General features: G+C 35.5%; 1 protein-coding gene across 7 annotated transcripts in view; it reads left to right on the top strand.

The window, feature by feature from the left end:
* Positions 1–20,357, top strand: part of VPS13B (vacuolar protein sorting 13 homolog B) — a 482,877-nt gene that overhangs the window by 224,375 nt on the left and 238,145 nt on the right. For 6 of the 7 annotated variants that reach the window (XM_075415801.1, XM_075415804.1, XM_075415803.1 and 3 more), the window contains exons 21-22: positions 3,004–3,151; positions 15,333–15,460. In XM_075415801.1, the coding sequence (XP_075271916.1) occupies positions 3,004–3,151; positions 15,333–15,460 (276 nt within the window). The remainder of the gene's footprint in view (positions 1–3,003; positions 3,152–15,332; positions 15,461–20,357) is intronic. The other variant, XM_075415802.1, reaches the window with a different exon arrangement.

Raw genomic sequence — 20,357 nt, 5'->3', positions numbered from 1 at the left:
TTAATTACCGAAAATCCCAAGTAAAACAAAATATTAATTTATTCTACCTGGGGCAAATTTCCACTAACCCTCTTTACGGGATATTTTAGCTATAGTTAGTTGGCATGTCTCCACATAAATCAGGAAATACCTGGGGCTTTGTATTTTTGGCGTGTTGGTTTTTAGCTATTATTGTTCTGTGACTTTCTCTGATTTTTAGATCTTTATCATTTTCCGAAGTCATGTTGACCACACCATATGAAGTAAAATAAAATCTGTATCTGTTGATCCATTATATGCATAATTAGTGTGTATGTATGTGTGTGGTTTGTGTATATGTACTTAACATGGTATGTAATGTGTTAGATGATTTGTGTCAGTAGAATTTGAATTTGGAAAAGGATAGCTTTCCTGTAGTCTCTTAGCCACCGCTTAAGGAGTTAATTGTCATATATATACTGGAAAAGTAGTAAATTTTCTTATTTTGAGTACTATGAATTATTATTAATCTAGTATTCAGTGTATAATAGCCTCAAAACATTATTGCATTGATAAAACAGTGGTCAGCATTTTAGAACAGAATCTGATTTTGACTTTGTGTCAACACAACAACCTCATATAGATTTTCGCATAGTTCCATAACTTTATTAAATATTCTTTATTTATCTTCTTTGTAACACTACCAATTAGTAACCATAAAGCTTACATCCCAAGTAGGTGTGTTAAATCTTACTGCATATTACTTTACAGATAGCTTTTTGGATTCTTGTGATGAGATGCTTATGTTAATACTTGCCTGCAGTGTCTCCTTTCCCATCAGATTCATCTTCTCGTACAGCTGTGGGGCTCTTGTCATCTGCTGTTTCCCAAGCCACAATTTCCTCATCGTTTTGTGGCTAAAACCCAAATCTTGATGATCCTTTTCCATCTAGTTCAATGTTGATCTTTCATCTTCGGCATTCTTTTAACCAGAAATCTTTTGCCAAAAACCTGACAAGATTGTACTGGGCGTCATCAGCAGCAACATGAGGCTTGATTTCAGTGAGCAAAGATGAAACAGCTGTTTCATTGTCCAGATCAGTACTCAAGCACTCAATATTTGGTCATAATTTTTTCCAGCTTTGTCTGGCTGTGATAGCCTTCATGTTTTTCACTAGTGGTGACTAGTGGTGTAACTTATTATTGTATTTTGCTGATCCATTTCTTCAGTGGTTCAGAAATAGATACTGCTTCTTCAGATAGTATTTCCATCCTATTGTCATTTGTACTGTCTTGTATTGTCTGTGTCCGTTCTTCAGAAGCTTTTGCTTCGCTTTGGCAAGTCAATGTTTTTGCGGTGTTACATCCAGAATTGCTACATTGTGGCTCAACAGTTGCCGTCTTGGGAAAGGCTGCAGATAGCCATTGCCTTGTGAAAGGTTCTGTCAGACAAACTGCTAAATTTTGTAACTGAGTGATGTAAAGTTTCAGACAGAAGTTTATAAAACTTCACGCTCTCTCTCTGTATGCATATGGGAAGTATTTCTGTGGTGTAAATCTTGTATTTTCAAGGCTGATGGGTAGTTTTGTTCTTGTTATGGCTAGAGGACACTGAAGTGGCATATTACTGTATTCCAGAGTGACTTTTAGTGCTTTTGGAGACAAAGCTGTATGTTCAGAGGGAGGAGAAGAGTTCTGTTTGTCATTGACATTAGTATTTTCCTATTAACTTTGCATACCACTGTATATATGAGTTGACTGTTTTCACTGGAGTAGGATTAAATGGTTGATTGTCTGTCTTATTTTAATTTACTTTTATAGTGGAAAATGGTGAAGGCGTTTGGAAGTCATTCTGCTTCAATTAAATGATCTTTCTGTTTGTTTTGGGGTTTTGTATGTGTGCACGTGTTGCAGAGTACTTGATTCAGTGATCTGTTTTCTATTGGAGAAAATTTACAAGCACATTGCCCGCCTCACACGCATTTGTTTCCCACAGAGATTGCTAATGCAACGTGTGAGGTTTCTCATTACCCAGCTATATGGATTACATTTTCACTCCAATACCAACAAAATTAAATTACACAAAAATTAAGATGCCTGTAATCCTGATGTCTGATCTTTAGAAAAAACTTTCATCATCTTTAAATGATAACCCACTGCAAAATCAACGGTAGAAATATTCTGCTTTTGTCAACTGGGATAGATCTACAATTTACATAGCAGCTAATGCTACAGCAAAATGTTAACAGCCAACTCTGCAGCAAAATTGAGGATCCAATTTTTGTCTAATGATTTTGTCTTTTCTAGCTTGTGTTGTTAAAAAAAATAACATTAAAGCAAAGAGACTGTATTCATTTGTGGACCTCCAATTCCGGAGCCCCTGTGACTTAATGCACATCACACTTTTCTAATCTTGAAAGAACGATGCAGTCCTTCGAACTAGATTTTAATGCCTTCAGTTTTGTTTAACAGTGTCATATTTTGAGCAGTTTATCATTTGTTGATGTGCTTGAAAGACAAAAAAATTCAAAATCAGTAGTGGTCAGAATTAAATTTGTGAGAAACAAATATAATAATGCATAAATAACAATGCATCTTTTCTTTTGAAGTTTAATGCAGGTTGATAAATTTCTTTGCAAAACTTTTTGGGACCTTTGTATCTGGCTAAAATTTTCCAGTTTCCGTTAAACATTTAGATAATTGTTTTGCTTTGGTGATTGTCCAGGTCTTTTCATGTGCATTTTGATTGGCTAATAAACATGATGTTTTAAGTTAATAGATTATATTTCACTTTTGTTATCGTAGAGCTTTTTTCAGAATTGTAAGAGCTTTTTTTCAGACTGATGGGACTAAAATAATTACAAGTGCAAGTCTGAATGTGGCGCTTCATAACTTGTCAAAATACATGTGATCCAATCATTGTTTCAAGTTGTCTTCTGTAGATTTGAAAATAAATAGTTTAAGACGTGCTTCTCATGACAATGTCATAATTCAGTATTAATGTGTTTTGCTTTTGAGTGGCTCACAAGGCACTTCTTTTTCTAGCAGTCTGTAGGAACTGTTCCACTTGGTGTGTCAGTAACTCGAAAAAAAGAGGATGAAGCATCGGTTGGAAGTGCACCTTTGGCAAGGCAGCAATCAAATCAAGCCTCTGAGTATGCCAGCAGTCCTGTCAAAACAAAAACAGTAACAGGTATGATCACTTAATTGAAACTAGCTTTGCTGCCTTTGTAGCCTCCTTCACTAACAGGCATCCACAATCGAACAGCATCAGCTGTGCAAATAATGTGGCACAACTTTCAGTTTTAAAGAAATATTCTTCCAGAAAATTACAACTTTTTAAATTAAAAATTATTAAGCTTGTAATTTTGACACATATGTTGTATTTTCTTCTCATTTTCCTTTAGGTACTATCTTTGGGGCCCCAATAGTGTCATGTAACATTTTCTAAAATGAGATAAAGGAGATGTGCTTTCAATAGAATATCTACTATTTGCCTCGATATTTAATATTTTAGTCCATAATTTTAACAGGCTTTATACACTGTGATTATTCTCTTTGATTTCAGTCAGTCTGTTCACATTGCTTAAAGTCTGGCGTGTATAGAAGTCAAGATTTGTGCATAAACATTTAAAATTCACTCTATTCAAAATCACCATCCCGCAGAAAATGCATTTGTTCGCACTTCTGTTTCTGGAGTTCAAGAAATTACTACATTTAGAAATATTTTCTGAACATGTAAGAATGCTAAAGTTACACTTTTTTATCACTAATCAAGATGAAACAGCTTTCTGGGGTTTTCTAGGCTATTTATTCCTATAGAACTGTCTGCAAGTAGTAAAGTAAGAGATCATCCCAAAGAAGTGACTATCCAGCTGAAGCTTTTAGTAATCCTTTTGAAATTCTCTTTTTCCTTTGCAATGATGTTTATTTCCAGATAATCATGAAGTACTTCAAGGTGTTGTCTGCTGAAACTGAGATTACAATGTTGTCCATTGGTGGTAGGGTTATTTTGAGATTAAAAAGGACTAAAACCAGAATATCTGTTTGCTGAATATTATGTGGGTTGCCATGTTATCAAGAGTAGTAAAAGAACAGGTTAATTTCAAAGACTTCTATTTCATTTATGAATATACTTTATTTTACTATTTACCCTTTTATTTTTACCATTCATTTATTAATTTCCTTTATTTTTGACAGTAATGAAATGACTGTACTAAGTATGTTCTTCTTTTAGCTATGTTTATCATCTGTCCTGCTTTATCAACATCATAAATGATGTGATTTGTTTCCTCTTGAGGTTAATTCTACCTGTGCCTGCCAGCAAAGCACAAAGGTTTAATTCACTGGAGAAACTTCTCTAATTATGAATATTTGACATTCAAAACAAGCTATTTGCGTGAGCAGATGCTAGATTAGTTTGTGTTAATTACCAGTTTATAAAAGTATGCATGTGGTTTGCAAAAGTAGTTTAGTACTTGAGTTCTGAAAATCAGTGTCCCAGTGTGCTACCTGTTTAGCTTGGCAGCCAGTTTTAATCTCCAGCCTTTGTTATTCTTTGCCTTGAGTGTTATCTTTTCTGCAGTAACGATCACACCAGCATAGTCTGATAAAAGCAAATGTTATTTTCAAAATCTCACAATGCCATGAATGTCAGTTTTGCTTTTGTTGTGGGTTTTGTGTGTGTGAATGCAGAAATGATAAAACAAGGTGATAAATTATAGATGACTTCCTAAAAGCAAAAGAAGGATTTCTGTGCATCTCAACTTCTTCCACTTTTTAATATGAAGTCGATATCAAGATGTGTTTTCAATTACTTAGTACAACACATATTGCTGCAAAAATGAAAAGTTCATTTTTAGCTTTCATTTATGTTAACTACCACTTACTTTACTCATTCAGTTTTTCAAATAGCTTTAGCCTAAATGCTGGAGGTTTTTGTGATAAAGGAAATACTTGGCTTCTCTGGAAAATGATTTCATAGCATAGAGTTTGACAATAATAAATGAAAGATGCTAATTCTCTCAAGAGATAACATTGACAAACCATTTTCTTTTTTTAATTAGAAGCAGTCTTTTAAATTAGAGATTACTCAATTTGGTTTCATTAATTCTCAACTGGTCAAAAATTGTTGAACAAAGTTACAGTTTTTTAAGTGAAGCTCCATATGTATAGCAGAGGGTCTATTTTGTTTGTTTTTAAGATGTAGTGTGCCTGACACTGCTGGTTTGAAGGCTAGCCTGTGTTTTAATATGTCTTGTTTATTTGTTATACTCTGGAGATAAAATGCCAGGTAATATAACAATATACCTGAAGTGTTTGAGATTTACTTGCAAAAATGGGAAATAAAAGTATAAAATGAATGCCAAAGAGCAAAAGTCGTGTATACCAATGGAATTATTTAAAGGGATGCTGTCTGTTTCAGTAGACCACACAGATTTCCCTTAATTAAAGAAAGGAGAGCCATGTCATGCTGCAGTGCCACGCAGACTTGTTCTCTGTGTAGCCTTCTAAAACTTCATGCGGTGTTAGAAGCTTTTCCTGAAGAGTTCATCTTATTCCCTGTTTGTCAAAATTGGCTTTGCTCTGGAAGATTCAGGGGACAGTAAAAACTAACACATATGTCGTAGTACAAAAAAATATCTCTGATTTGCAAAGCCACCAGTTACAGTGCTTGGAAAAGGTTGGATGGATACAAGTGTGAAAGGTGAGATCTCATTCTCAGAGAAGCTTCGGTGGATCCTTTCACAGTTCTTTTCTTTACGTGCATATATATAAAGTGCTGGAATGTGGCGGATGAGTGACTAGTTTATTAAACTAAAAACAGATTGCCTGAGATTCTTCTCCTTTCTAATTTTCCTGGGTCCCTCGCTCCCACAATTTTTCTTTTAATTTCACATACTTTCTGTCTGGAGTTTTCTTTCATTATTTGTCTAACCTTTTTAAATAGGAATACCATGCTGATTATAGGTCTAGGACCTATAATGCTACCTATGCTACAAAAGCATTCTAGGTGAAAGGGGCAGTGAGCCTTTTAAGCCTCGTATTTCTTAATCATCAAGGCTCTAGGTACAGGTGCCTTAAGTTGTCAGAAAACTGAGATTCCTATGTTGATATCAGGCACATATACATAGTCTTTGCAGCTTGAAAGAGATTGTATCTTAAAATCACGCTACTCAGGTGGCGATTTTGATTTTGTGCTTTTCAAGTCTGCAATGATCTCAGCAGTCGCTCCCTTGAGAACTGCTAGAAACCAACTCTATATATTAAATGAAAGCAGTTTGTAATCACAGCTGTAAAGTGATTTAAAACATTGATCTTGAGTTCAGTTTATTAGTTAATGGCTGCTGAGACCTTGCCAAAAATGAAGCATGGGAAAAGAGCAAAACTACTATTTATATGGTATCTGTCTGTGAAAATCCAAGGTTTCTGTACTTAAGTCTCAAATTGTAGTTATTTATAAATCTCCTTAACCATAGAGGCTTCAAAAACAGAGTAAGATCATAGAATACATGGTTTAAATTTTGTTTGATGTGGCTGTGAACATGCAAGGTGTTGAAGAAAGAATATTAAAAAAAAAAATAGTAGTAAGCATTTACCTTGGTTCCCCCATCCACCCACTTCTCCTCCTATTCTCAGCAATTCAGCAGTTCCCTGTTAGTTCAATGAAAATTGATTTGCAGACACGTAGCTATACATAGAAGTATAGCTCTTATGTCTGGATCGTAGCAAAATGATTGCTATAGGTGTGTATGATATATGTATATTACATATTTATATGTAGTCTACCTGTACAGGAAGATATTATGGGCTGCAGTAGGTGAATAGGATAGTCTTTGAAAGCTGTCCTGTGTACACTATCGAATAATGATTAAAACCAAAGTGTCTGTTTTCACACATTCAAGATGGGTGCTCATTCATTACTAAAAGAACTTGTAGATTTCATTCATATTAATTTATTAAATTACTATATTTTTTTTCAGTTTGAAAAATATAACCACATTTTTCATGCTTTAAGATGAAATTGTGTTCTTTGGAGTTTTTTTACTGCCTCCTAGTGATGTCTTTTGCTAGCCATTATGCTGAAAATAGCTTTCACCAACATCTACCGTGACATACAACATTTAGCAGTGCTTGGAAGTAACCACGGTGTCCCAGACACAAATTTAATACTGTCTTGTGTGGTGTAACCCATTGACTATGGCATCAAATTTTTCAGTAACGGTAGAAAAGTGGCGTCACACATGCCCTTTAGTATGAGGAATGCTTTTAATGAAAGAAGCTACTTTAGAGAGGCTGAAAAGGTTATTAATTTTTTTCTCAGAATCCTGAAAGCTGACTTTTCGTATAGCCACAGGATAGGTAGGTAAGTGGAATTTAATGTATCATCTAAGAAGTCACAAACATTTCAGCTGGAGTAGGCCCTATAACCTCTTACAAAGGCACCTGGAAACTGAATGCCCTGTTCCGTAACTGAAAGTACACTTGTCACATAAAATTTTGCTGATCCCGGTTATTCAGCAGCCAGGTATTTGGTCATGACAAAGGGGGTGACTGCATTTCAGTCGTGTCGTGAGTGTACATCAGGGCGTATGACAGCAGGCAAGTGTTTTTCATCTCTAGGTCTGGTGCCCGTGGCCAGAGAGTGCTCCATTTTGTTGTCTGGTGAACAGATTGCAAGGGCATTTGCAAAAGAGAATTAAACAGTGGTGGGGTTTGGACAGCTTTTTTCCACAGGCCAGGCTGCTAAGGGCCGTAGGTCAGAGAGCACGCTGATCATTAAATTCTACTACAATTTCAGTACTACCATGGAGTATCAGCCCCAAGTTCAAAGCTGAGAAGAGAATCCACCATTGTTTCATTCTGCGGGAAGTGTGTATGTGGTGCGTAAGATGTGCATGTGGAGAGAAAGACAGGGCATGAAATCATTCCAGTTTGGAAAAATCTCTTACTTTTGTTTCTGAAACATTGATATTTTGTTCTGTGGAACTGTTGTTCTCGCAGAGAAATAATTAAAGGGTTTTAGAGTTTCATAAGTGCTAAGTTAAAACTAGTCTACTATTCATTTGTATTTCAAGCAGGTGGAGGATGGTGTCATAACAAGAAAGTTCAAAACTCTTTTAGATGGCCTTTATATTCTCTGTCCTGTATAAATTATCTGATTTCTGATGAGGACAGAGCTCCTGTTGCCAGTTTCTGCTTTCTTTACCCTGCTTACTGATTTTCACAGAGCTTGTAGAAACATAGTATTTTTGAGATATTGTCCTGTCAGATTTGATTTACGTTGACCAGCAAATGCAAAAGGATTAGAGGACAAGCAAAGGAGTTCCATGCATATGCATAGAGTGTAGGATTGCATAAGCTGCCTTTTCTTAGGAAATCAGGCACGGAAAGATCCCCACCTTCCCTTTCAATCACTTCCTAACGTTTGATAGTGTAGATGTAATAACATGCTTAGAAGTTGGTCATTAGATACTTACTGGAACTTCTTGGTTGTTGTGGGAAGTGTTAGTAATTCGATTTTGAAAGCTTTACTCAATTCTTAGAAATCGCTCAGAGGACATACATGAGATATTTCTGAACCACCATTAAATACTACTCCGTAAAAGTGGAGGAGAGAGGAAGCTTTAAATGTAGACAAGTCTCTATTTTATTTAGACCAACTGATACTGTGTTAGTTGTTTTATTTGAAGTTTCATCATGAGTTAATAAACTTTCAATGGAGTACAGTGTGGCAGAATATGACCTATACTTAGCAAAACTGGATGCAGTTACTGATACTTTTTTTTTTCCTAAAGTACAACTAGAATGCTGAACTAGATCCCTGCTAAAATGAGCAGTTGGAATGCAAAAAAGTAGCAAATGTGAGGGAAGTCTGGATGGTGAAAAATCAGTGGATTATCTGAAGTATTTGAATTAGTAGGTCACTATTTCTGCTCAGTGAACTGAATGATTATCGTTTATTCATGCCTGCTGTGATTTATTTGGGAAGATGAATGAAATTAAATAGATGCTAAATAGTCAAAGTAAAATATAGGAATTTAAATCCTGATGCACATGTACCTAGGGTGCCTGGAAATACTGGGATTTTTCTATTTTTATAAATGGAGTTTAGTTCTTGGAAGGATTATTTAAAAGGAAGGTCTTCAGGCACAGATGATTTATAGTAACTTCTAAATGGCTGGACAGTCACATTTATTATTGAAAATTAATTATTGTGAGTTTTCGTAGCTAGCAAAATTTTTGACTTTTGTGTTATGATGGCATGATTCCTTCAGTGTGTGAATTTCAAAAACATCAGTAACACAAAGCCGATGTAGTATATCAAACGCGCTTTCTATGTGGAGAAATTTAGAGTTGAGAGAGAAGGAATGGGTGTTTACTTTTAGTTTGTATTTAGAAGACTAAGGAACTTTCAGTGTTTTTTTAAAAAGGCAGAAAGCTAGGCAGAATTCCTTCTGCATTCACCAGAAAAGTTCTTGGAAATCCAAACACTGAAATTCTTACTTCATAGTGTAAAATTTATGTGGAGTGGTAAGCAATATGAAGAGAAATTCAGGCATGGACTTCAGATATGAGCACACATATAACACGTTTTTGTAATTACTAATATGGTAGCTCAGTTATGCCTGTGAAAGGCTGTTATTGATTTGTATGAAAGTGTCAGTCCTTCTTCCTTTTTGTTCCCAGAACTAAATAGGTATTTTTTGCCAGAAATAGTGCAGCAAATGTTAAGAATTTGGTGGGAGAAAATGCTGACCATAGCCGTTCCCTAGCCAACCCCCACTTCTACACAGAAAGATCCGTTTTGCTTGCACAACACTGTTAATATCACATTTGTCTTTGTTTACTGACATATGTTTACTCTTGAAAGAGACATGTTGGATAAAAAGTTGAAAGCCTCTGTATTTTCGCACTTCTGCTGCTGCTAACTCATAGAATGACCACTCTTAGTCACTATGCCTCTCTGCTGCTGTTTGCCTGGGTATAAAGGACTTGCTCTGTCTAGTTGTCAGGGTCTGTGTGACTCAATTATCATCTTGATTGATAAAAGTAATGTATTATCTGCACTGTTAGTAATGTGGAATGTAAAAATACTCAAAGCCTAGTAAAGAAATTATTTATGCAAAGGCTATTCAGTATATTGGCAAATATATTGCTTATTGTTATAAGCTTAAAAGGACTTCCTGCTGTTACTGAAGGTAGTTAAGTAGTGCCTTTGTGCTCAAGCATCTTGTTGAAGAGTGCAAACTTTTTTATATACAGATCATCGTAGTCTACCCTTAGGGAAAAAAAATCTCACTTACGTGAATAATTCAAATATCAGTCATCCAGGAGTGGGTGTATAGGGCATAACTTCTCTTACGATACTGCGAAAATAAAATGTGAATATTTCTCAGACAATTCTGATGGATACTGATGGTTCAGAAAATATTGGTAAATACAGCTTTGAGCTTCACCTAGTGGTTTCAGTGAGCCTGCTACTTCGATTAACTTTTCCCACAATCCAATTTAAAAATAAAAAAATAGTACATTAACATAGGAAGTATTTTTAACAAGATATTCCTCTGTGCTTTTGCAATTTCTTGTATATATATAATGTTTCAGTATTAAATCCTGGAACTAAATTATTATATGGAAAGGCATTCTACTGAGAACAGAATTTGTTTCTTTGGCCATCATATATGTGTATATATACACAAAAGTATGAATCATTTGTAGTGCCTTCATATATCCCTCTATATAAACAGATAAGTCTAGTTCTGTTGTGTTGCAAATGTAAAAATATGTAGCCTTATGAGGAAAATTGGAATGCCTAAACCTAAGGACAAACAAGCTTTGATATACCAAGTTTCACTGAATTTTTACTTTTGCACAATCTTATACATAGAAACCAAAACCTGCTACTTTACAGAAAAGAGCAAGTAAGTTTTAAGTAGGTGGTGGGGTTTTTTTTGAGGGTGGGGGTGGTTTTTGTTTTGTCTTACATATGAAGAAACCAATTAATCTGCAAAAAAAACCTTGTAGGCCATTTAGATTTTTTTTTCGGAGTTGTTTGAAGTTTGAATTTTCTCCTCCACTGCATTTTAATCTTATTTCTAATCCCTGAGACCCCTTGATCAGTTGCTTAATGGCTTGCATTTGTTGCAACCACCTTAGTGTTTTTTGTTTTATTTCTGATAAAAAGCTCTATCTAATTGATGAAAATGTGAAAAGATATTAAGAAATCCCAATTAATTCTTTGATGCTATGAAGACTACCTCTAATTTTAGCAGAGGAAAGATCTTTCCAGAAAGAGCCGTGCAATAACAGTATGCTTTCCTGTGATTTCCTTCTGCTTTTAAATACTATTAATGTTCATGTGTTTTGCTGTCATGGCCTCTTAGTAACCATGATTAGTTTGCAGTAGGATTTTTCTCAGCTTAACTCAACTCTGATGTGTGAGAAGCTATATGACAGATGATGTGATGTGGGAAGGGAAGCTTGCCCAGCTTGTTGAGGTCGTATGACAGATGCATTCTGAGTACGGTCATATGATGGGATGGTGGAGATGCTGTCCTACTGCAGGCTGCTGCATGGATGTTTGTCTATGAACCTTGTCTTTCAGTAGGCGTTCTCTGAGCTTTTGGGGAGCACTGAAAGTACGGGTTTGCCTGCAGCAGGATAACCTTTTCCAACCAGGAAGAAGGTGTTGCCCTCTTAACGCATGAGGTGTCCGAGGCACAGAGTGGGCCAGGACAAATTAGTCGTCCTGTGCCAGAGGGATGAGACGTGACCGATCTCTACCACATACAAATTAGGAATAAGGCGTTAGCATTGTGATTTACCTCTCTTTAGTTCAATTGCTAGCTGTAAGGAGAGGGGGGGAACTGAAAGCCTGAGGCCAGTGGTGAGTACAGATTATCAGTAGTCCTCAACCCAGTAGTGGCACATCTCTGATCTGTGGTCTTTTCTGCTTTGACTTATTTGAAGAAATGTCCATTTGCCCCGAATCTTTGCACTTCATAAGTTTTATTTTCCCTTTCCTGTTTCTTAGGTCACTGAATATTGATAGCACAGAATAGCACTATTTTCCCTAAAGGTCTTTTTATTTTTAAGACTTTTAAACTATTTTATGGATCAGACTTCTAAAGCAGCCAGTTCCCAGTAGGCTAAAGAACACAAAGGAGGAGGCATATGTCTATGTAAGAAAGACACCTCTGTCTAGAGTTTATACCTGTAAGTCTTGCTTAGTGGCATCTCCTACAAAGAGAGTATGTTTATGATTAATTTTGCAGGATTGCCATTTGGAGCTCCCTCTATACTTTAACCATAAATTGTGAAAAGAATTGCTGCTTCTGGTAGCTCAGTCCTTTTTAAAAAGTCTGTTCATTACCAGTGTGTGTTCTGAAGTTGATGGTGAGTGTGGCAGCCTCTGAGTGGTTGATAGTTGACTGAAATAGTTGTGATGTGTATTTGTACAAAAATGCCAATTGCACAATGTGGGACTACAAGATGAGAGTAGGAACACTTTATGTTCCTCTACACTGGTTTTCTTAAAAATTCAACTTGTACAACCTGAAGCAGCCCACCCTCTGGTTTTTGTTTTTGTTTTTTTTTTTTTCTTTTTCCTTCATCAGTTTGCTAGTGTTTCATACAAATCCTATTTTCTGTCTAGCTATTGCTGACTGGCTCTTGGCTTGAACAGAAGGCTGATGACAGTGCCAGGAAATGTTCCTAGGTTTTCAGTTCAGTAGTAGCTGAGTAGCATAATTATTTTAGGAGATTAACCTTCATACCGAGACAGATGGAGCTGATCCAGTCTACATGTCTACTGTAGAGGACTAGGCAACACACACGATAGCCACACCAGACTACTACAGTCTCTTAGCAACTGTCATCTACTGATGGCCTTGCCTCACGGGGAATTAAGACATGTTCTGTCCCAGCATCCCTTCAGAGAAGACCCTGGGACTTAGCAGTACAGGAAAAAAAATGAACAGAGGACATCTTTCTTCTTTTCTTTTCTTTACTTCTGTGCTTGTTTCTTCCTTCCACTCCGAAACATTTCTTATTACTTCTCTATTTCCCATGATTTCTGGTTGAACGGTTTCTTATGTGTTTGTTGGGTTTCAAGGCTTTCTTTTTTTTGGATTTTGGTTGAGTATGGGGTATTACAGGGAAGATGTTGTCTGTTATGGATATTCCTGGAATTTGAATCGGCTTTGCAAGTTTGAATTGCACATATATGGAGAGAAACAAATGGTGTTTTGGCCAGCTAATTTTATTTTTAGTTCACAGGTAGTTATTTCTGGCATTAGAAAGATGATTGCCCTGATTGAGAGAGAACTAGCAGAGGGTGTGTTTCCCAGTGACCATAACATGGGTGAATGGAACAAAGCCCAGCTTTAGATCCTACTCATGAGCAATGCACTTGTTCAGTGAGGGAGGATGTTGATATTCCCTGCTGATTATGCTGTAGAATATACAGTTTTACATTGTATTTATCTGCTCATCCTGACCTGAAGCATTCTTGCCTGGGAGATTTCCAGAGTCTCGCAGTAACTTTGTATACTAACCCTTTGTATTATAACCCTTAACCCACACTTGTATTCTGGAGTTCTGCGCTCCAGTAACTCTCTTATTTTAATATTTCTTGATGCTTAAGCTGTTCCTGATTCTTACCTTGTAGTATGTATAGTGTAGGGCCTGACTACACAGGGAAGATGGTGTGAACTGAGGTAGCGCAAGAAGTTAAAGCAGAACAGCTATTCCTCACTTAATGTCCTTGTTTTAACTGAATCCATTCATAATTTGGATGGAATACTCACTGCATGTCATGACAGTGTCTGCATGAGAAAATATTACGGAATAGCTACTCCACGCTGCTTCTCCATATGAACAATTTGTTTGTCTCTCCAGCACAGCTGACAACAAACAATCCTGAGATATCACGCTTTTTACATTCTCGTGATCCAGTTTTCATTCTTTATCATTCTAATAGATTCGCAATTGGAGCCAGGAATATCTGAGAGGGCTAATTATACTACAGCCATAAAAATTTGCTTTCACTATTTTGACTACCTCTCTTTTGGAATCTTTTGATTCCCTATCAGTTTAATAAAATTAATGCTTCTCCTTCTTTTTAGATCATTAAAAATACTGTTTGTTAAAGGATTTTGTCTAGAATAGTAATCAACTCTGGGTTTTTTTCTAGCCTTGATGGGAAGAATGTCACAAATTAATTCCTCAAGGGGTATTAACATTGCACGCTCTTGGCAGAAATTCACTTCTCAGATGTTTCATTTTTAATTCCTTGCATGTTTCCGTGGATGATCAAAACTGACTGAAGACCCAGCGATGCTTGTCAAGGGGCATATACGTTTGCTCACCTGAGTTCAGCTAATAGCATAATACTGGTTTAAGAATTTTTCTGTAGTTTGTATGCCACAGATTTTTCCTAGCTTTATAATTGAAAGACAAATTGTCACACTTATGCTGATTTCAATTTAGTTTAAAATGAAGTCATGAAGACCTCGTAATTTATTCCTGCAGTTTTGTCAGCTCAACAACATGTAGACCAAAACTGGAAATGTTAAAGAAGCTGACAATAATTTGGTGGGTATCCCAAAACATAAGAAGGAGGATAGTCTGTAAGAGATGACAGGAGGAGCTATATACCACTCATACAGTCTTTAAAGAATTTGTAGTTGCTACTTGCTCTGCTCACTAGTACTCTTTTGAAGTTCTGTGCTCATATTCAATTAAATACTTCTGTATCTAAAATCTTTTCATATTTATGTTATAGCTAACAGTTTAAAGAAATTTTTTACTAGAAAACATTGAATTTTGCTGAAATATTTCGTGCTTTAATACCTTTAAGCTTGACAAAGTAAGAAAATGGTCTCATTTTTATGCCTTTTTTGGAAGCATGCTCAAGTTTAAGTGAATTTTATAAAGAAAACAAATCAAAAGCTGTGATTTAATATAGGCTGTCTTTCATTTCTTACGACGAGTTTAGAAAACTAAAACATTTTTAGATTACACTGGCAGCAGTGTGTGTGAAAACCTCTTGGATTGCTATTCCGTCACCACATAGCTTATAACACTTTGAAAATTGTCTTAATTTGCGTAGGTCAAGCATTCTTCATAATATTTTCTTAGCAGTTTACATTAAAGAAGTTTTAAGCATTTCATTTCATTGCATTTCTCACCGGGCTTAACTGATACAGTTGTATTGCTAAGTTTAAAACTAACAATAGACTCACTGTTATTACAGCCATAGCAGCAGAAAATCTCTTTTGGAGTTTATAATAAGTAATCTTTTTCTTTGCTACCACAAAGTATATGAGTTGTATATTCTTTGTGTAACTGAGTTTTGTTGTTTGCATTAGAATCTCGTCCTTTGTCACTTCCTGTGAAAACCGTGCTGAACACATCTGAAAGCTGCAGAAGTCCTGAAGAAAGAATGAAGGAATTTATTGGAATAGTGTGGAATGCAGTTAAGCGCCTGACACTTCAGGTAAGATGAAAAGGAAGTGAAAAAACCCTATGTCTTTCCAAACTTTATGATACTTTTTATGAATCCTAGTGCTTTTTATTAGAGGGTTTTTAAAGGAGCTCCGAAGTTTTATTGTCTTATTTCAGTAGTTTCAAAGTCTTAGAAAACGAAAAATAAAATATAGATTTTTTGGAAATTAAGCAAAGAATGCTTTGGTTTTAGGATATTAGTTTTCAAAATACTTTTTTATATCTGTGGAGAAGATCCTTAAAAAAATTACCTGAAGAAAAAATGTTTGTCGCAGTTTCCTGTATTATAAACATAGCTATACACCTTTTTATCTGTAGTTAGATTTGCAGAATACCTTCCTTGCTAAAAATATTTAAGGAAACTGTGTATAGTAAATACTTTCTTGGGGTGTATGGTACAAATTGATGTCATACAGCAGTGGCTCAGCTGCTTGCTTGTCCACCTTTTCATAAAGGACAAGTAGATGACCACTTGCATTAAACCATTTCATCCTAGACTGCTCTAGATTGTGATCACTGATAGGTAAAAGCAGCATTTTCGTGTAGCAGGGTATATGCATGCTGTACACAAAAAAGGCCATGGTAGAAGTCCAGCGTTAAGACTGCATGATCAAATACTAGATGGCTTAGAAATGCTAGAATTAGGACTCTGCTCTTCCAAGTATATATCAAGTGCCTGCTTAGAAATTACCCTTACACTTAGAATTATTATAATCTGTGCCTTTTGAACAGGACATTCCATGAGTTTGGTGTTTTATGGTACAGCAGCATCTAGTAGCAAAACTGGTTTTGTGTTAAAATTAAAAAAATACAAAAAAACCCTATTTCTGACAAAGTAATCTTTGAATGCCTGTTCCTTCTTCCTACCAGGAAATATATTTATTCATATACAGGCTTATCACAGAACCTGTGTCTGTTTTACTTCTCATTCATGCAGAAGGTACTTTGGGTTCAAAATATTAGAAAGTTTGAAAGTTTAAGTTTTGCCTGAGCAAGAACTTCAGACTTGTGACTTGATTGCAGAACACGCTCAAGTTGAGGAGGTGCTTTCTGTTAACTCTATTTAGTTTTCAGCCAGGTCTTTCATCATTGTTTCATGAGTATTTTGCTTGTAATCCTTTTTTAATGTTGTCACCACTGGAGATTGAAAAGGCTAGATAAGAGGGAGTCAAGAGAGATAATCTGTAAACTGTTTCAAGGAAGCAGTGAGGTTTTTTTGTTATGTGTCTGCACGGTACATAGCACAATGAGACTCCCTATATAAATGAAGCTTACAGTTTGAGTCATAATAAAAATGATAATATAATAACAAGGATGGTGAAGAGCTGGATCCTTTATAAATATGAAAAATGAATCAAGACTGAGATATTCTGCTCATACATTTTTCACGGTAAACTTTGTTACATGAGCAACCAGCAAAGTGAATTTATTGCAAAGAATGGTTGAGATACTGACCAGGTAAAAATAAAGTTTGCCTGTTACCAACTAGGAAGAAAAAAAAGGGGGTAGTGTTCAAACTAGTGGGTTTTTTGTGGAGGTGAAAGCTGATGATAGTATCGGGCATATGTTTTCTCAGAGAGTAATTTGTAGATATATCACTGCTCTAACCTGATACACTCATGGATTAGAGCTAATGCTGGCAGAGGATGTTTTTGTATTAGATACTCTTTCTGGTGTTTCTGGTTCTAGACTTACTTTTTACAGGGCTTTTTGGTAAGATACTCATGCTTTCCATTTTCATCACTGTGGATATGAAATTATATTTTTAGTTTTTATCTACATTGAAATTAAACAGTCCTATGAATTCATGCAACAGTTTACACACTTCTAATATGCTTTGATCGTACTTGGTGAAGTATATGCCAATATCTTGCCAAAAGGACACTACATGTTACCAGTGAACAATTTCACCAAACTCCAGGGAAACACCACAGGAAAAGTCCAAGAATGTGCTTCCAAACAAATATGCATTAGTCCTTCTTGGTGAAATATGAAGGACTTACAGATATGCTAGCAGTTCTTTCTATTGTTGCTAGTAGTCCCTATGTCTGTTTTATTTAAATATGTTTTTTCAAGACACAAATGCATATATATATAGCTTTTTTCCTTCAATACCAGCCTAAACGGGAACACTGAAATTTGTGCAAGGCAGTGTATAGAGGTTAATAAGATAGGGGTTATGACTCTGTTTTTCAATTCAAGTACAGTATGATGTATTTATTTTATTAAATACATAAATATATTTATATGTTAAATTCATACAGATTTTCTGTATTTTATTATCATTTGGCATGAAAAAGGCAAATTTCTAGAATATTTTGCCTGGTTAAATGCTAGAGCACTTAGATTCTAAGTTTGTTGTTTTTTTTTTTAAACTATTTTCATGTTCCTGGATCTTCTATTAACATGATTGTAGAACAGAAAAGTCTGTAGTTGTCATCAGATAAAACAGAACTTCATAACTTAAAATCATCAAAGGACTGTTCTTTTAGTGGAAGTTTGAGTAAGTAAATGTGTTTGGAACCAAGTAACTGGAAAGTTTATTTTGGATCCGAAGCTGGTAGTTGCTTAGCCGTAGCCCTGGTTTGCTCATGATAGAATATTGCATGAGGATTTTGTGCATTGGAGTTGCAGTAAGCTATTAGTATTTAAGTGAAAAGACTTTCATACTTAACTATAAAAAGTTGTTTTTATTATTTAGTTGTTGTAGGATTTCTTTATGTGCAGCCTTGAAGTCTTTTTGGCAGTTACACCGTAACTGTAGGAGGGTAATGCTCACTCTTCACGTGTTCTTCATGCTAATAGTTCCTAAAATTGTGGAGCAGTATAAACACAATTATTTTTAATTGGTCATTAATGCTGGATTCCAGTGAGAATAATGAAGGATCTGTATTAAAAGCAAATTAATTAATAAGTAATGTTGCGATGAATGCCAACTAAATAGGAGTGTATTTATTACATATAAAACTTAGCCAGATATTCCACATGCTTTTAAATATCTCTGAAATTATTTGAAAAAATTAGTCTGTTGCCTGAAATTATTGAAAATAACATTTTCTTTAAAGCATGTAACTCATGCAGAATTTTAGTCGAAGTGAAACATTCATTGAAAGAACAGAAATGTAAGGATGAGAATTGACTAGAGTTCCTGTTCTTTGAACAGTGGTCTTTATTCATGGGTCAGGAGGAGATTCTGTGACTTCTAGCTTAGCAGTTAAAGCTATCAGCAGTTATGAGATAGGATGATTTCTGAAATTGGTTACTTACCACAAATGACAAAAAATGAAATTTTCCATAACTAAACAAAACTTTTTTAAAATCAGGCTTTCTTAGACAAGAATAGGAATACTGTGTAATGGTAAGACATTTTTAAGTGGTCAAAGAAAATGCAGCTGTTCCTGTTCTACTCATTTGTACGTACAGGTAGCCTGCTCCCTTAGTTCTCTTACTCCTGTGCTCTACTTTCCATACATATAATTTTTATTTTTTTGTCTAATTTCAAAACACGAATTTCTGGCCTGCCTTTTTAAATTCTAACAAACAGTGCATGTCTGGCTCAACTGCAGATCTGACTGAGTAGAGCTAATGTGGATGTCAGAGACTGAGGTAGCTATGAAACGTGAGTTAGAGAAGGGAATCTCCTTATGGTATCACTGTCATGAAAGGCTGTAAACACTCTTTTACAATCTGTCCTTTTTCATTGAGCTCGTATGGGGTAACTATGGCATGTCACTTGTTTCGTTCAATCCCTTCCACCCACCCTTCTTAGTTAGGAAGACCTGATTCTTCCGCAGGATGTATTTCACTGTTCTCTCTATCGAGCAATACTCTCTTTTTATAAAATATTGATGAAAAATAGTTCATTTATTCCAGTAACTTAATACTTTCCTTTTTAGACAACAGAGTTCTTAAAATCATTGCACTGTTTTAGGCTTATACATTAGGAAAAGCTTAGAGCAATATGCTCTGTGTAACTTTAAGAGTGGAAGGGAAAATACTGATTACTTCATTGGTTTATCGTTAGTGTACTTCACTTAGCATGTGTAGGCCTTGACATAATAGAAATGAAAATAAGGGGTGATTCTGTTTCAAGAATTTGTAATAATTCCTTCTCTTTAACACATGAATGTGTTCAGTATTGGCAAAAGAACACGTTGCTACCAAAACTGAAATAAGATCCTTGAAACAGAAAGGATGTTGCCATGGAAAAATGAAGTAACACTCAGTGCAGCTGCGAAGCATTAATGAATAGGATATTTTTTTAAAAGATCATTTGTGTTTGGTGTGGCTTGGAGGGTCCCAACCAGATGGTTTCCATGAACAGGATCTGACCCCCAGCTTAAGGACTTCTTACTGGCAGATTACTTCATTTTCTTTCCCTTGGATTGTCAGATCCTTACATTAATGCAAGATTTACTGCTGCAGATTTATATTCAGTTACATAAATCAGTCACATTTTACATTAAATTCACAATTTTAGACACACAGTTTAACAGTTACTTAAAAAGTGTAAAAAGATTTATATGATAGCTTTAATATATGCTATTGATGTAGTTTAATTTTAAGATATTTGGATTACATATATTTTAAAGCACTTTCCGATTGGTGAAGCAATCTGCAGCACACATTCTCACTTTTGTCCAACATATAATGCCATAATTTTAGGCACACCCTTCCATTCCTTCACTGGAACTTGCTATTGGGCAAATCACCAGATTCTGTCAGATAAACGTACACAGATTCTGTTGAAGTTGATAGCTGTATGTAAGCAGAATCTGCCTCTGAGAAGTTCGACAGGTGCCATTCAGTTTTGCCTTTATTGGGCCCATGTGCATCCAAGTTGGCAATTTTTTATGTAATTATAATGATTGCATGATTTGCCCTAAAAT

This window comes from Opisthocomus hoazin, chromosome 3 (genome assembly GCF_030867145.1).
Source record: "Opisthocomus hoazin isolate bOpiHoa1 chromosome 3, bOpiHoa1.hap1, whole genome shotgun sequence".
Lineage (NCBI taxonomy): Eukaryota > Metazoa > Chordata > Aves > Opisthocomiformes > Opisthocomidae > Opisthocomus > Opisthocomus hoazin.
The sequence above is the reverse complement of the archived record's forward strand: the minus strand, read 5'-3'. Positions and strand labels throughout refer to the sequence as shown.